The 11,461-nt window shown below is 42.0% G+C and overlaps 1 protein-coding gene across 1 annotated transcript; it reads left to right on the top strand.

Moving 5' to 3' along the window:
• Positions 1-981: 981 nt before the first annotated feature.
• Positions 982-11,104, top strand: LOC105934446 (cytochrome P450 27C1). Its single transcript, XM_012874420.3, has 9 exons — positions 982-1,466; positions 2,187-2,377; positions 2,554-2,753; positions 3,319-3,528; positions 4,924-5,087; positions 7,075-7,241; positions 7,522-7,600; positions 7,762-7,965; positions 9,926-11,104. The coding sequence occupies exons 1-9, from the start codon at positions 1,179-1,181 to the stop codon at positions 10,043-10,045; spliced, it is 1,623 nt and encodes a 540-aa protein (XP_012729874.2). The 5' UTR covers positions 982-1,178; the 3' UTR covers positions 10,046-11,104.
• Positions 11,105-11,461: the final 357 nt, after the last annotated feature.

The following is an 11,461-nucleotide window of genomic DNA, read 5'->3' as shown; positions in this document are numbered from 1 at the left end:
TGGGGTTTTTAATTATGGATATAATAACAAATGCAGGTTTTAGCAGAATGGAACTTAATGTGCATTAATAGCAGAGCATTAATAGAACTTAATGTGCATTAATAGCAGAGCATTAATAGAACTTAATATGCATTAATAGCAGAGCAATAATAGAACTTAATGTGTTCAAAACAATAACACTAAAAGGACCAGTAATGTTTTTACAACTATTTTTCTTGTAATTTGTTTGGAAATTATGTCATTTTTTTTAAAAAAAAAACACACACACACACACACACATAATTTTCCACAAATATCAACATCCCATAAAAGTGCCCTATTTTTGCAAACTCAAATTTTGCAAATAACAAATTTCCTATAGTATATATTCATAAAAAAACTGAGTTGTCTTTTTTTTCTGCATGTCATATAACATTTGCAGCTCTAAACAAGTTTTATTCAGCCGACTTTGAGCAAAAATGGCTCATGAGACTGTAAAGTTTGCAGACCCCTGCCCCTGGACTGTTATAGTTGCTCTTTTTCCTTTTTCTGTGAATGCACCCATCAACTAGTCGTGCTTATGTTAGCAGTGGTGGATAGGTTTTATATGGGAGGTGCAGCATACAGTTTATTGTGTGGCACCCAGTTGTGGGGACTCCCTTTATCATCTGGGAGGAAATTGTCCAGATAATAGGGGAACGGTGTTTGTTTTTCTAAGAATAAGGACTGTGGCAGGGTTAGTCTTGTGTCAAGTATTTAGCTAGGGATAGCTAAAGTAAAACTAAGAAGCTTGAGGCAGGCATTGTCTCGATCGTGTCCCCAAGGGGACATGGAAACAAAGGTCCGTATGTGCGCGCGCGCCCGGTGCAAGCTGGTGCGCGCCCACGTCCGCCGCTTAATTGATTGGTGTGATGTAACTTAAATGGCACGTTGTACTGCACCCCTTTTGCAACGAAAGGATGGACTTAAAAGTTTTTGGGTAAACGCCCACACCCGAATACAGCAGATATCCCTCCCATCGCTCGCAGCGACCATCCAATCCTCGGGCACCGAGGCTGTCCAAGCCACTATTTAAAAGCCTTTCACGATACAATTCCTTCTGCGTCTTACACGTGCCAGGAAGACAGCACAGTCGTTCAAGATTGTATTTCATTTCTTAAAATTGTATCGCCCTTTGCTCGCTGGGAGCTCTTTCGAAGATGGCTGCGTTGAATCGCTTTTCGGGAGCATGCTGGAAGGGTGTCCCAGTCGGGTTTCTGAACGAGCAGCTGGCTCTCGTCTCCCGCGCCTTACACAAGTCAGCAGCCAGCGAGGTTCTGCAGATCCCGACCAGAGAGGAGGCCATGTCCGACAGGATGATCGCACCGGCGGAGGTCCGAGAGAAAAGTAAGATCAAGACCCTGAAGGAGATGCCCGGCCCGAGCACCCTTTCCAACTTGGTCGAGTTTTTTTGGCGAGACGGCTTCAGCAGAATCCACGAGATTCAGGTAAAGAAATCCCGAAAAGTTTCGGTCTTCGCCTTTTCTATCTTTGTTTCACGCAAAAATAAGTTATTTGTCTTCTCGTAGCTGGCAAAGCCCCAGTGTACACTTAGCCTCGGCCAGTTCTGCCACCTATGCGCAGAATGGCACTGTCTGTTGCGTAAAAGCGCATCCGGAGCTCGACCCCTGGTCAGTTTTCCGCTCCAAGGCTTGAGTTTTGTAACAGACCGAGATACGGGAAATGCTAAAAGTCCCGCCGCCAACTTTTCAGTTCATTAAACTACAAATACCTTCTGGCTAAGGAACAAACCAAGGAATGAAACATTGACAGAACTACACTACTTGAACTTTCACAGAAGTTTTCTTAGTTATGGAAGCTATTTTCTGCAGATATAAGAATGAACTCTATGAGTAGAATAATTCCCATAAAATTTATATATATATATATATATATATATATATATATATATATATATATATATATATATATATATATATATATATATATATATATATATATATTATATATATATATTATAATCTCTTTAGAAATATAATATCTTTTTAGAAGTCATTTATTAGTAATAGACATTTAACTGTGGATTTCATTATAGTTTGATCTCAGACAATCTTGTCACACACCGATTGAAAGAATTGCTGAACTGTGTTACTCCAAATCAGAGTAGAAGCCAAACCTCTATAAATGCTGTCATCCCTGCTTTATAGATGGAGCACACCAAAAAGTTTGGAAAAATCTTCAAATCTCGTTTCGGACCCCAGCTGGTGGTCTCCATTGCTGATCGTGAACTGGTGGCGGAGGTCCTGCGGGCTGAGGGCGTGGCCCCTCAAAGAGCCAACATGGAATCCTGGCATGAGTACAGAGACATGAGGGGCCGCTCCACTGGCCTGATCTCAGCGTGAGTAGTAACCCCCCCCCCCCCCCCTTGATATTTGAATCCTGACAACAAGCTCCCGATATACCATGGTTAGAACAGATTGCATAAAACAATTATGGTCCCATGTTTAGATTTCAGATGGAAAGTCCTTTGGTTTGGCGAAAGCTCAAAATGACCCACTCTACATTGCTTTTCAGTGAGGGAGAAGATTGGCTAAAGATGCGGAGTGTGCTCAGACAACTGATCATGCGTCCCCGCGATGTGGCGGTCTTCTCCGATGATGTGAACAAGGTGGTGGATGACCTGGTCAAGAGAGTTTACAACCTTCGAGCCCAACAGCCTGATGGTCTTACCGTCCTCAATGTGAATGACCTGTTCTTCAAATATTCCATGGAAGGTTAGTAAAGAGTAAAAAAGCTCTGCAAGAACAGAGCAATTCATTTGACTCTCCCAGGGCTGGAAGAAAAAAAAATTAGCTAAATGTTCATGAAGCCTGCTCTGAATGTCCTTCCAGCTTGTTCGTGACACATGTTGAGGGCTGAGATTTTTTTTCTTGAGTGGCGTCCGACCAATATTGTGTAACTGGTTAAGGTTTGAAGTGGGTGAGATGACAAATGCTGCAGTGGGAGAGACCCACAAGGGCTTCCCAGGGGTTCTTGTGAAGTAAGAACTTCTGAAGAAGTTCTGCTTATGTGGAGTTCAGGCCTTTAGATTCATTGTTTTTAAGTTAGAGTAAAAACGAGGACCTTTTATGGGATTAAAACATTAAATGGTAGACTGAAGGATGTCCTGGAGAGAAAGGAAAAGTTGTCAATTATTTTTTTTAAACTTGTTCTTTACACATCCAAAGTGTTAAAACTGTCACCGTGAACTGTCCCCAAATAGCCTAAGGTAACACACTCTTGTTCTGTGCCACAATTCTAGAAATCTGTACACTAAAGAATAACTTTTGCTCTTCACAGGTGTGGCTGCCATCTTGTATGAGTGTAGGCTGGGATGTTTGGAAAACAACGTGCCCAAAGAAACCCAGGATTACATCTCGGCCTTGCATCTCATGTTCAGTTCCTTCAAGACCACCATGTATGCCGGAGCGATTCCTAAGTGGCTGCGCCCCATCATTCCCAAACCATGGGAAGAGTTTTGTCTCTCCTGGGATGGCCTGTTCAGATTTAGTAAGTGCTTACATGACGTCACAAAAATCAGATTAAAAAAAAAACCCACCAGACCATCGCTTCCCACTGAGTGTACTTGTGTAGATGAGTACCTCTAAAGTATCAATGGAGATTCATAATTCACTGTGAAGCTGGCTCTGTCCCTCACACATGGGCTTTTATTGCTCAACCTGGCATAGCTTGACCAAAACAGGCATGGTGGCTGGAGCAGGGTCTGCTAGGGTGTTGGGCGTCAGCATGCAGCCCAGATCTTTGCGACTGGTCCAGTTGTTCGTGCTGGCAGGGTAAATACTTCCAGTCAGAGGGAGGCACATATGTCGCAGAAAGTTGTCACAGCTACTGAAGGAACTACTGTGGGCTGAATCCCAGTATTCTGTTCTGTCTCGGTGCATCTGACCGGGCCGGTCATCAATGCTTCAGACCGCCGAACTGAGAAGCCCAACGTTTACACAAGCGTCACCTGGTAACTCGGAGGAATAACAATGGCAGGCTGACTTTCACCCCCCCCCCTCCCCACCCCAAAAGGCATGCAATTACTGACTTGAAAGTGTTTTGTGAGAGGCTTTAGATTTTCCTTCGAAGTTCATGGAAGTGCTTCGCTAAATAACAGTGACTTTATAAAGAGTGATGTTTTAGCGATATTCAGCAAGTGCTGCTTTGCATGTTTATGATAGGGTTTTCCACAGTAAATGAGTTTCTATAAAGTTTTCACTAAATCTTTTACGTTAGAAACCGGGTACATTTAAAATACTTTATTATTCTAGAAATCGCTGAATGGCTTAGCACCTAAATACATCACAGACTTGTTATCAGTGTATCAACCCTCCAGACCACTCAGGTCTTCTGGTTCCAGTCTACTCTACATACCCAGAACCAGAACCAAACATGGAGAAGCAGCATTTAGTTCCTACGCTCCACTTATCTGGAACAAACTTCCAGAAAACTGTAAAAGTACTGAAAGCCTGAGTTCCTTTTAAATCAAGATTAAAAACCCATTTGTTTAGGATTGCCTTTGAATGTTAATGATCTATTTAAACTGTTGTAGTGAATTGAAACATCATTAGATTAGGTTTGTATACCAACTTAGAACCACTGCTATGTCCATTCCTCTCTGTGTTTTCTTTGCTTATGTTCTGCTCAGTTACAGCACTTTGAATTGTCTTGTTACTGACGTGCTATACAAATAAACTTGCCTTCCCTTTTACTGTAAACGGATTTGTTTTAGATAGCCTTACATCAGCTGAAAAGAATGTGGATTTGTGTACAAATCTTGCTTAAGTTTGGGAGCTCTCCTACCTTACATAACTGTATATCTTATTTTCTCCCTTTTCTTCCCTTCCCTATGCCGTCCTACACTGCACCTCCCTCCCTTTCTTTGCATCTGTCTAATCCCAGGCATGATTCATGTAGATAAAAGATTCAAGGACATCAAGGCCCAGGTGGAGAGGGGGGAGAAGGTGAAGGGTGGACTGCTCACACACATGCTCACCACGATGGAGATGAGCGTGGAGGAGATCTACGCAAACGTAACAGAGATGCTCCTGGCTGGGGTCGATACGGTGTGTGTTTTTATGGAGTGTTTTAAAGCGTGGGGGTGTGGTTAGTAGCGTGTAATTACTCCTCTTGAAGGAGTTGGAGGGGATGGGACTCTGGGTGTGTCTGACTCATTGTTTCGCTTGCATGGTAAGGTTACTGGTGCCACATCTGTGCCTGTGTAGCTGTGCCAGCGTCGGGTCAGGGGAATGAATCAAGAGGTTACACATTATCCCACTGACAAGCATGTTCTCACTCTGGTTTAGTTTCTTCTTGTCGTTTGTCTCTGTCTGTTAGCTCAACACAGGGGTCCCTTTGTCTTTCTTCTTCTGTGCCAGACATCTGTGTTGTACGTTCTCATGTTTCCTCATTAGAAAGTACTAGACGCGCTGTTCTACTCGCTGGTAATTGAGGCTGCCAGTTTAATTACCTTTGACCGTCTTTGGTGCAGCATTTGTTTTTTGTAATTTTAGTTTTCTGATCGGAGTTGGAGGAAGGGTTTCGTTGCTTCACTTTCACTTTTTTTTTTTTTTTTTAGCCTTTAATCCTGGGGTTTCACTTCAGGAGACGGTGGATTAAAGGTCTTTAAAGGAAATATGTCAGAATTTGACTAAGCCAATTTTTTTTTCCCCGTTCTGTTGTCTGTTACGAGTGTGTTTGCACCTGTTCATAGTGACAGCCTAATTTGTTTGGGGTACTGTCGGATTAATGAGGGCTAAGGGGTGGGGGGGGGTGTTGTGTGCTGTGCTTGGGGCTACAGAATGAAAGGGTGTCTGTGTTTTTGTTAAATTTGTTGAATTGGCCGCAGCTCTGTGGGGTGGCGGGCTTAGTTATTACCTGACCCCGAAGTGCAAGTTGCCTTTACTCAGCACACACAAGAGCTGTCAAGACGCGTTAGCTACGGCCAGAGTTATGGCGCAGCGCGGGCAAAGGTGAGGTGACGGGAGGGAGGGCTGTGAGGGACTGGATGTGAGGGACTGGATGTGAGGGGAAAGCTGGGAACTGGCATAAGAAGGAAAGGAAGAAAGAGCTGGGTTTATGGTGGGTGATGGGAGGACAGAAAATGCACTGATTGGAAGGAAAAGGCATAAGCTTCTGAGAACTGGGCATGGGTTCGTTTTTGTCATATGATTCCCTTCTGGCAGAGGCAGTGCAAGCAATCTGTGCCATCTGACATTGATTAGAAGTCATTTCCATGGCAGGTACGTGATTAGAGTTTGCAGAGGTCAGAGAAGATCTTGATATGGCCTACACAAGGATGCATGCTTTTTTTTTCATTACCTATCCCATTGAGGTCTATTATGCAAAAGCAAGGGTGCTGTTTTGTTATCTGTGCATGTAATTAGTAGCGTTGGTGGAAAAGTTAGGGGGTTGCATGGGGAAAGTCAGGCGGGAGTGTCAGGAAAAAGAAGGAATGGTGTGGGTTTGGGGGAGGGCGAAGCAGATGTTAAGCTCCACAGGCAACAGGGGGAGAGTGTTAAAGGCCATTTTCATATCATTTGGTCATCTGCCAACCTCATTCAATTGAAAATGCCAGTGAAACGTGAGTCACACAGAGGAAGTTGTCTGCTCATTGGTGGTGGGGGGGTTCAAGTTTCAAGTTGAGTGAGGAAAACGTCTTGATGTCTGTGGCAACTCAGCAGAACGGCTGTGTAAGGTAAAATTGCGTTATGCTGTTTCCACTTGTGCAATTTGGTCATAAGTTATTTCTATTTATAACGCCAAGTTAGGATTCATTACTCTAATGGTGTATTGTGAGGACAGTTAATCAAGGTAGAGATGGATGAGAAGCGATAAGGATCTTGGCATGAGATGTCAGCTTGTGGAGTAAACACGAGTGTCTGCTCAGCATGTGGAATTAGCCCTCTTCAAGCCCCCCACCCTCTGTCTGTTGTGTAACATATAAGCTCTTGTTGCAAAACTTAAAAAAAGGGGGGGGGGGGGTTCCTTATAGCTCTTAAACTGATCAATGTAAACAATGTATTCAACTGCTGTTCATTGTTGATCTTACAGACATCCTTCACCCTCTCCTGGGCCAGCTATCTGTTGGCACAACACCCTCGCATCCAGGAGCAGATCCACACCGAAGTCACACAGACTCTGGGACCTGGAACCGTGCCCACAGCTCAAGACGTCCCTCGCCTGCCTCTCATCAGAGGGCTTGTAAAAGAGACTCTCAGGTACGTTCTGTTTAGCTTTTCATAACACCCATATTTTTGTTCCCTTTATAAAAATGCAAGCAAGAAGACAAACAGTTCAGCAGTATTTTATTTATTACTAAAATTGTGCTTCCATTCTATCAGGAATCTTTACATGGATTCCTTTAGCTTTGCATTTTTTTTTTACGTTGTTTCCCTGCTTTTTCTTGTTCAGTTTTCTTAGAGAAAGTCTTTATGAACAGCCTGACACAGTGTGTAGTGCTGCTGAATAACACTCTTTGTATGTCCCTCCTGGGAGCAGGCTTTTTCCAGTTCTCCCAGGCAACGGCCGGATTACCCAGGATGACTTGGTGGTTGGTGGATACTTCATCCCCAAAGGGGTAAGATGCTTCTAGAGTGTGCATGTGCTGAAGGGAAAACTTTTTGACTCCGCCAGCCAAAAACATTAAAAAAACAGATGTAACATGATAGAGCATTATTCCCACATATGTTGCGCAACAGTTTTCATTACACAATTGCAATTTTTTTTTTTCTTCTTCAGACTCAGCTGGCCCTCTGTCACTACTCCACATCTCTGGATGAGCAGAACTTCCCCAGTCCCTTAGAGTTCCAACCAGACCGGTGGGTACGGAAAGATTCCTCAGATCGTGTGGACAACTTTGGCTCAATTCCCTTTGGCTACGGCATCAGGAGCTGCATTGGCAGGAGAATTGCGGAGTTGGAGATGCATCTAGCTCTCACCAGGGTAGGGTATCTATTGACGCTTTGAGTATGCATTGGTCTGAGAATGGACCTAGTTGGAAGTGAAGTGAATGTGGGTTGTAAAGTTAATACATTTTAATTGCACCTCATCACATGCATAGAGCTTTGTAGTTAACTGCAATTATCCCAATTCATTTCAATATGCCACGGAATTCGATTTTGCTCAAAATCATTTTTAAGGCACATGTACGACAAGTACAAACATACTATTACTGGCCAACCATCTCACTTCCTATAAGGTTGCAATCAAGAGAGTGTGAAGAGTATCCAGGAGTAGCCAGTATCTTACCCAGAGTAAGAAGTCTAATCTCAGTTTTGAGATTAATTTGACATTTAGTTAGAAATTCACAGGAGCCTGTCAAGCTAAGGGTTTTACTTTACATCTAATTTCAACAATCTAAATATTCACTCCCGCATTTGATAACTTCCCTGCTTTCTCAACCAAACATTCCTATTCGCATGTTGATGTAAAAAAACTTTCCACTGATCAAGAATTTGTAAGGTCTCTAACAGTTTGAGAGACTGCTCCCGTATAACTTCCCTAGAGGATATAATTTATCTATAGAAAAATGGAATTGAACTGGAGAAACTGGCTCAAAGTTGTTTTAGGACAAGATACAGCGACATTACTGCGGGAACTTATTCTGAGCAGCAAAGATCTAACCCGACTCTCGCCAGATGGACATTGTTCTGCAGAGCTCCACACATCCATCTGGGATTGCTCCATTGGCGATTTATTTCAGAGGGAGGGGCCTTATCAAAAATCCTTGCATATGATTGGATAAACCACTTGTCTGTCATCTTTACTGACGTGCTACTTTAACCACTCACATCAGAACCAATATTGAAACCGAAAGCATTGTTCCCACTAACCAAAGCCGTTCTCTGGAGTTCTTTTAAAGAATTGATAATCAGTAGATTGGACAATACTGCTAAAATAACAGCAGCAACGTTACCAGATAACCAGATTTCTCTAATGAAACCAGGGACGTCTCTGATTTTGCTAAGCGGGTGGGCGGAGAGTCTTTGTCGGGTTTTTTTTGTTTGTTTGTTTGTTTTTTGCCCAATGTGCAATGCCGACTGGGCGGGGAAGGCACGTTCAACTCAGCAATTCTACTAAATACCTCTTGGCGTGTTAAGCTTTTTTTACTCCATCATCATACACTGAAATCGGGGCATTTCAGGGGTCAGCTTTTTCTGGGGACAGGTCATGCAAAACAGGGGCTCGGGGACGTCTGCTCACAGCTTGCTTCCTTGCTGCGAGCCGCCATTGTTGTCTGACTCCAAACAGTTGTTTCTCTGATACGTCACATGTACAAAAAACCCTGCCCGATGATCCTGATTGGCTCGTCCATTTTATGTGGTATTGAAATCCCTCCCAATGGCAGCGATTCCAGATGGATGTGTGCAGCAGTGTGGAGCTCGGTGGAACTGCATCCATCTGATGAGGGTCAGGTTAGCATAGATCATGTTTGGTTGAGAAAATGGCAACAAAGTACAGTGATTTTGTGTGCAGCATTCGATTTTAACGTAGGCTAAATCCGTTTCCTACAATTATCTCTGCCGCCAGTTTCCTATATCTCTGGATTTTGGCACTTATTTCAAGTTGGGGTGAAAAATCTCTTTCAAAAAAACACTCCTCTATTTTTTTCCCCCCTATAGTGATGTATGACATAGTAATGTATGATAGGCTTGATGAAACCGAACACGTGACACAACTTCTATTTCTTATTTTGATGGCCTCATTGAGCATTTCTCTTCTTCGCTAACATGCTCCAAATTCCACAAGGGATTCTCACAGAACAACTTCCCCACTTTACTGATATGAAATAGCTGCCTGTCACATCCTCTGTATATCTTTCAACCCTAATGTCCTGCACTTCGATGTTATGCTCAGCTTTGTCACATCGGAAAATAATGCTTGTTTTTTGCTCCGTTTTCAGCTCATTCAGAAATTCTACATTGGGATGTCTCCTCTCACTGAAGATGTCAAGGCCAAAACCCACGGCCTGCTCTGCCCTGGTGCCCCCATCAACCTGCAGTTCATTGAGAGGGATAACTAAGTCCAGGCTCTTTTGCATAAGATTTTTTTTTTTTTTTCCCTTCTGATCTTTAACTGGGTGCTCATCACTACTGGAGCACTTAAAACACTGCTTCTAGAGTTTTTACTCAGGCCAGGAATGTGTCTTACATGTTTGTCATGATACACAAATACTGTGCATATTTTAAGCTATAAGAATAGTTTTTTTTGAATGTATGTTAATGGAAGGAACCACTCCTTTTTTTTTCTTTCTTTTGACTGTTATTCCTTTTTTATCCATCATGTTCAAAATTATGTGGGAGTGGTGGTGGTTGTTGGGGCGGGGGGGAATGAATTTTGTCAGTACTGTAACTTCTTATATCACTGTTTCTTACGATATCTGTTCACAGTCTATATTGTATGCTGTTTTCACACTTTTTTTTCCCTCCTTGTCCGAAAAAGCAATTTACCGAGACATTGAAGGGCAGCTGTTAAATGTATTGAAAATGAGCTGTTTAGCTGACGTTTGACAAGCTTTATCAAATTATGGTGAGTCTGTTTCAAACCAAATTATCGTAGCTGGTTGCTTTTCTTTGGTTAAACAAGTGTTGTCGTTTTTTTTTTTTTCATTTTTCTTTGATTTCTTTTCTTACTGAGCAAAAGTTATTACATGTACTGTATATCAAAACATCAAAAATACAAAAATTATTTCAATGGAAACGTGTATTAAGAATAGTTTTTCAACTTTTTTAAATAGAACTAGTTAGATGTTTTTAAAAAAAATTCTATAATAAATCACATTGTTAACTATTTAAAATATCTCATTTGCTAATTTAATATGTATTAGTTTTATAAAATGTAAGGCGGGGCTTCAGAATGTGTTCTGGATATTTGGTTTACGTGCTGCTGGTGGGAACGTATCAGAAAACCTTTTTCTTTTTAAGAGGGTAAATGCATGTTGGGAATGGTATTTTGATGAGAAAATCGCTGTGTACAAAAAAAAAATGCTGTTTGGTACGCTGAAAAACTTTTTTTATGTACTTGTATGTCATTAACATTGTAGTTCAAATAGGAAATAATAAAAAGTGACTTTTACACTAAAGCATTATGTACTGTTTTGTAATAACTGTTAGCTTCATAGTACTTCGGTGGTGGGTTGCTGTGAGCTCCCATCTGGGATGCTGATGCTGTGGGCCTTGAGGTCACTCGGACAATGGCATTTTGACAGTTACTGTACAAGCTGTGAATATCTAGAGCTTAACTATATTGAATCCACAAGTCAAATTACTAATATTAAAGTTGAAAGCTTCCCTAGATAAGTTTACAGGGTTAAGCAGAGAGAGTCTCTGTGGTGTTTATGCAAGGAAAAAGACAGCATAATCTAGCAGGAGCTTTACTTAATAGTACTAAAATTAAATACAGCAAATTACGTGAGCAAAAATACAGTTAAAGTAACCAA

Source organism: Fundulus heteroclitus, chromosome 4 (assembly GCF_011125445.2).
Source record: "Fundulus heteroclitus isolate FHET01 chromosome 4, MU-UCD_Fhet_4.1, whole genome shotgun sequence".
Taxonomy (NCBI): Eukaryota; Metazoa; Chordata; class Actinopteri; order Cyprinodontiformes; family Fundulidae; genus Fundulus; species Fundulus heteroclitus.
This window is presented reverse-complemented; position numbering and strand designations above follow the sequence as displayed.

Excerpts from the sequence above, each read along its gene's own strand:
- LOC105934446 (XM_012874420.3), top strand. The coding sequence starts at position 1,179 with ATGGCTGCGTTGAATCGCTTTTCGGGAGCATGCTGGAAGGGTGTCCCA. Across the intron at positions 3,529-4,923 it reads GGATGGCCTGTTCAGATTTA|GCATGATTCATGTAGATAAA; the intron begins GTAAGTGCTTAC and ends GTCTAATCCCAG. Across the intron at positions 7,601-7,761 it reads GATACTTCATCCCCAAAGGG|ACTCAGCTGGCCCTCTGTCA; the intron begins GTAAGATGCTTC and ends TTTCTTCTTCAG.